Consider the following 5478-nt stretch of genomic DNA (forward strand, 5'->3'; position numbering starts at 1 on the left):
CTTGAGCCAAGTCCTAAGGGTTTATTTCTTTGGCACAAAGAGGACAGTCTGGACAGTCGAGCCTCATCTTCACACTGGAGAGTCTGGATGGGATGTTAGGGCACCTGGACCCTGTTCCCCATTCCCAAATACGTGCATGTCCACCCTGTATTCCGCATAAGTCATGGCCTCTGTGCAAAATACCCGCTGAAAAATAGAGATATTTTAAAAAACAAAAATCTGGGGGTGGGGGTGGGTCCGTGTCCGGCTGTCTCCGGAGGCTGCAGTCAGTTGGGGCCCAGGAATACTCCCGGAATGTTTTTCAAATGCTCAGCATCCCAGAAGGTCATGCCGCGGTAGGGCCATCGAGGGCGGGGCCCTGGTTCTGAGTTTCTGGACCCCCTCAGAGCTCGATGGTGTCACTGGAGGCGCTGCGGGAGTCTCCGGGCTTGCATTGAGGCTGGATCCCATTCTGGGGCTCCCCGGGCCGGGCGGGACCCGGGGCAGGAGCTGGGGCAGACAGTAGCTGCACCGTGCTGGGCAGCTCATCCAGGGGCAGACTGTCCATCGACGACAGCCCGTGGCGCCAGGGGTTCCAGCTGATCTTGAGCGAGCCCCGTGAGAAGCTGTCCGCGGAGCTGCCGGAAGCCGCCCCTTCAGGCTCGTCCGCTACATGTGGTGGGACCGGGCCGCGCACGCGCACGTCGCTGAGCGACCGACTGCGGCCGCGGAGAAGCGAAGAACCTGCGCCGTCTAGCTCGGCGTCGGGGTGGCTGCCCCGGCGCGGCCGCAGCGCGCCCCCGGGCGGCGGGGAGGCCAGGCCACGGAGGCCGCAGCGCCGGAAGATGCTGTCTCGCACCAAGTGCTCTCGGAAGAGCGCGGCGTCGATGCTGCGGCTCAGGTTGATGGGTGACGGCGGCCGCAGGTCCAGCTCGCTCATCGATGGTGCCGGCCCCATGCTGCTGCGGGACAGTCCCGGGCCACCCAGGGGACCGCGGCCCAGCGACGCAGCCGAACCCCAGGCGCCTGAACTGGGCGTGGCTGGAGGCCCACCCTCCGCTGGGTTGCGGATGAGGCTCTTGCTAATGTCCAGGGTACCTGCGCCGACGCTGCTGGGCCCCGCGTAGCAGTTGTTGGGCCTCTCGGGCACCTCGCTTTTGCCGGAGGGCGCAGGGCACGCCAGGCGCAGCAGCTTAGCCCAGCAGGCGTGCTCTGTGGGCGGCCTGGGCCGCGCGGCGGCCAGAGCGGCCAGCGCCAGGGTGAGCGCCCACGTCAGCTCCAGCAGGCGCAGCCAGAAGTGGACGCCCCACCAGGCCCACGAGAAGTGGCCCACCCGGCCGGGGCCCGGGTACAGCCAGAGCGCGGCCGCCAGCTGCAAGCCACTGGCCAGCAGCCCCAGCGCGCCCGCCACGGCCAGCAGCCTCGGGCCCGGGCTGGCATCCCAGCCCCTCGGCCCGTCCAGCAGGCGGCGACGGCACAGGCAGAGCGTGCCCAGAGCCACGGACGCGCCCCAGGCGCACGATAAGCCCTGAGCCAGGAGGTTGAGCGCAGGCCTTGCCGACAGCAGGTCTGTGGCGAGCAGCCCCAAGCCGTGCGCCAACGCCAGCGCTCCCAGGAGGAGAGGGTTCTGCAGCTGCTGTGGCAGCCCCGCGCCCAGGCCGAGCAGGGTCAGGGCCGCCAGCGCGGTGAGTAGCAAGGGAAAGGGCAGATTGTAGAGCACCAGGCCGGCGCGTAAACCCAGCCGTGCCTGCGAGCCATAGGGGTCGGTGAGCATGTAGGCGGACCGCAGCCCCGACGCCACCAGCACCAGCACCGCCGCCACCAGTGCCAACCGGGGCCCCGCAGGGGCGGCTGCCAGCGAGGCCAGTGCCAACAACGCAGGCAGCAGGAAGAGCACCCCGACCCCGTAGACGTGCAGCTCCCAGGAAAAGCTCAGCACCCGCCGCAGGGGACCCCAGCGCAGGGGGGGTGAGGTGGCGTTGGCCGGGGGGCTGGAGGCTGGGACTGATGCCACGGAGCTGGCGGAGGGCTCCGGAGGGGGTGGCTGGCCCAGGGCACGCTGCGTGGTGACCCGAATGAGGCCCCGGCGTGACGTCGAGGGGGCCTGGACAGGGGGCGCTGGGGGATGGCTTTGGGGGCGCCCCGGCCACTCCTCAGCTTCATCTGCAACAATAACAATATTAAAATAGCCCTTTGAAAAGTACTTTTGATTTTCCATCATCCTCCGGTGTGGTGAGCAAGTTACTTAACTTTTCTAAGCACATCTGTAAAACGGGGATGGTAACAGCACCCCTCCTCACTGGGTTGTGGTGAGGATTAAATGTTTAGCACAGTCCCCAACACCCAATAAGTGTTAAATGGATGTGACCTATCATTTTTATTAACATTCCAGCAGCTCTCAACGGGGACTACATATTAGAATCACCTGGAGATCAACTCCGTCAGAATTCCTTGTGCTGGGGCCTGGGCATTGGAGTTTTTTAAAAGCTCCTCTGGCGAACTGTGGGAGTTGGAGAATCACTGCACTAAATATACCCGTGTATACTTAAGAGTTTATATTTAAGAATTTCCAAGCCCCCAAAGTGCAAATGACTTCTCCCAGAGTACCCAGTGAGTAGTAGTTTATTATCCTAAGTTGTTTGAAGTGGTTGGCCATTTCCTTTAAGGAGGTGTTTGTCCCCATTCACTCCCCACCCCTCGCATATGTACCTCACACAAGTTCTTAGGTATTAGAGTACCCGATCTCCCCAACCCCTGAGCCATGCCCTCACCTGGCTGCAGTGCTCCCACAGGGCTCTCTGTTCCGTTTGTAGTTGGGCCAGGGTCCGAAGGGCCAGGGATGAGGGACTTGGGGGTACCTGGGGCCTCCACTGCTCCTCTCACCCGCTGGGGGGAGATGGGGTCTGCTCCATTCATTGCTGCTATCTCTGAAATAACAAAAGCAGTCATTGCTTTGCCTGACCCTCCAGCGTTCCCCAAAATCTAATCCCCCAGGAGGGAGGCACAATCACCCTCATTTGCCAGAATGAGGAAAGCAGGACCCAGAGGGATCAGAGGTCACACAGAAACTGGGGCATCCAGCTGCCCTAGAACACTGCCCGTCCCAGCCCTGCTCAGCACCCTCACTTTGATACCCACCTGGCTTGGGCTGCCCATGAGGAGTCTCTGAGGCTGGGAGACCTGAGGGCTGGGGTCCTGATGAGCCCCTAACATCAGGGAGGTCAGTCTGTTTGGGTGAGGGACTTGGAATACTGACTTCCCAGGTCTCCCCACCTCCAGCCTTCTTGGGGAGCTCCACGGGCAGCTCCTCAGCAGGAGGAAGGCTTCTGGCCAATGCCAGGTCCAGCTGGGAGCCAGGCTCCTGAGAGGATACCGCCTCAGCCGGTGATACTGAGCCAACATCAGGGGCTGCTGGACCCTGCTGAGTGAGGAGGGGGCCTTGAGCTGCCTCCTGGAAGTCCTCCTCACTCCCACCCTGTTCTTTCAGCCCTGGCCTCATGACAGTGCCTGGGTGTGGTGCAATGGTGTGGGGAGGGCCCTTGTGGTGCCAGGGGGATGTCTCTGAGACCCTGATCTTGGCTTTGGCCACAAGACCCTCATCTCTAGGTGGTCGCTGTCCCACTTGGCTTCCAGGCTGCCCTGGGGTGGGGGGAACCGTGGCTAGCCCGAGTTGGAGTCTGGGAGTTGTGGGGATGAAAGTGAGATGGGGGGTGCCCACTGGATAGGGGGCTGGTGCTTCTTGCTCCATAGATTCCTGTGATTCAGGAGGTCCTGTCCAGCCCTGAAAAATTGGCCCTCGAGCCACCTGGAGGTCATCAGTTACTGGGAGTCCTTCTCTCTGCACCCCATGGGATGCTTTAGGTCCATGCAGGGCTGGGCCAAGGGAGTCTGTGGGCCTCTCAGGCACCTCCTCAGCAGGGACCTGGGGGACATTGGAGTTCCAGGGGCTCTCATCTCTGGGCTTCTCCCAGAAGAAGTCAAAGGCCTGGGGCTTTGTACCAACAGGGCCCTTGGGGTGGGCTCCTGGGATCAAGTGTGGTTCCAAGTCCTCAAGTGGCCTGGGAAGGCCCCGGCCCAGGGCAGAGCCAGCCCCCAGGGACAGCAGCAGCAACAGCAGCAGGAGGCCATACACACAGCCCCAGGGGCTGGGAGCCATGGTCCGCTGTGATGCCTGGGCCTGGAGCCCTCAGCTTCCAGTCTTCACCGGATGAGCCTAAAAAAAGGAGAGGGGGATGGCATGAGATGGGTCTCCCATGGCTGCCCCAGGGAAGCTGGTGGGAAAGAAAGGAAGAATCCTCCTCCTCTACCCGCCCCTTCCTCTTCAACCTCTTCATGCTGCCCAGAGTGACCTTTTAAAACTGCATCTCTGGTCATGCCGCTTGCCCTAATTCTAAACCGTCAATGGCCCCCATCGCCCTCACGAGAGAATGTAAGCTCCTCTCTTGGCCTTCCAAGCCCAGACCAGGATGCTCACCTCACCCTCAACACCCACGGAACTGCCTGGCGCCCCGCCTTTGCTCCTGCTCTTCCCTCAGGCTGCAATGCCCTCTCCCTTCTCCTTCACTTGCTGAAATCCTATTCTTTTTTTTTTTTAAATCCTATTTTTGAGGGCCCAGGTCAAATATCAGAGAGGTGGAGAGGGAGAGAAATACACTCGTGCCTTTGAGGAGTGACCTGGGTTTCAATCCCAGTTTCACCATTTCCTGAGTGAGTTACTTTTCCCCTCTGCATCATGGTTTTCCCATCAGTAAAATGGGTATAATAGTAGTACCTAACTCAAAGGGGCTCTTATAAGACATAACAAAACACAGGATGGGCCAGGCCCATAATTGGAGCTTAATAAGCATTAGAGCCCTTTTACTTTTCCTTTTATCCAGAAAGCTTGCTTTCCCACCAGCCCCCTTAACTATGTCAACAAATAATTGGAGGACATACTATGTGCCTTGGGGATAAAGCAGTGAACAAGATTGACAAGATACCTGCCCTCATGGAGCTGGTGTTCTAGGTAAGAGACAGACAATGAATAATTTTAAATAAGGTGAGCTATGGAGAACATAAAACAGGGTTAAGAGATAGAAGGAGGGGGGGCTACTTTACCCAGGAGTGCTAGAAAGGCCACTCAGGTGATATTTAAGCTAAATGCTGAATGGGAAGAAGGAGTCAGCCATTTGATGATATCCAGAAAAAGCATCTGGAGGAGGGAACAGAAAGTGCGGAGGCCCTTCAGCAGGAATGAGGAGCACAGCAGATTCAGGAGAAAGGAGCAGAGGGAGATGAAATCAGGAAGGTGGGCCTTTCTCAAAAGCCAGGAAAAGGCACCTGCATTTTATTCTAAGTGTCCCAGGAAGCCAGTGGAGATGTTAAGCATGGGAGTCATGAGATCTGAGAAGTGTTTTAAAAGGGGGAGAGGGGCTAGTGCAGAAATCCAGGTAGGATATGATGGTGGCTTGTTTCAGCTTGAGTATTTATTTCCCTGACACTCCCTCCACCCTTTCCTGT

The 5478-nt window shown here is 59.1% G+C and overlaps 1 protein-coding gene across 1 annotated transcript; it reads right to left on the minus strand.

Annotated features, from left to right (window-relative positions):
• Positions 1-382: 382 nt before the first annotated feature.
• On the minus strand, positions 383-4135 carry PRRT3 (proline rich transmembrane protein 3). The gene is made up of 3 exons (XM_029243465.1): positions 3118-4135; positions 2751-2906; positions 383-2142 (listed from the first exon to the last, which is right to left on the minus strand). The coding sequence occupies exons 1-3, from the start codon at positions 4133-4135 to the stop codon at positions 383-385; spliced, it is 2934 nt and encodes a 977-aa protein (XP_029099298.1).
• Positions 4136-5478: the final 1343 nt, after the last annotated feature.

This window comes from Monodon monoceros, unplaced genomic scaffold (genome assembly GCF_005190385.1).
Source record: "Monodon monoceros isolate NGI ecotype Baffin Bay Population unplaced genomic scaffold, NGI_Narwhal_1 Super_Scaffold_3, whole genome shotgun sequence".
NCBI lineage: Eukaryota > Metazoa > Chordata > Mammalia > Artiodactyla > Monodontidae > Monodon > Monodon monoceros.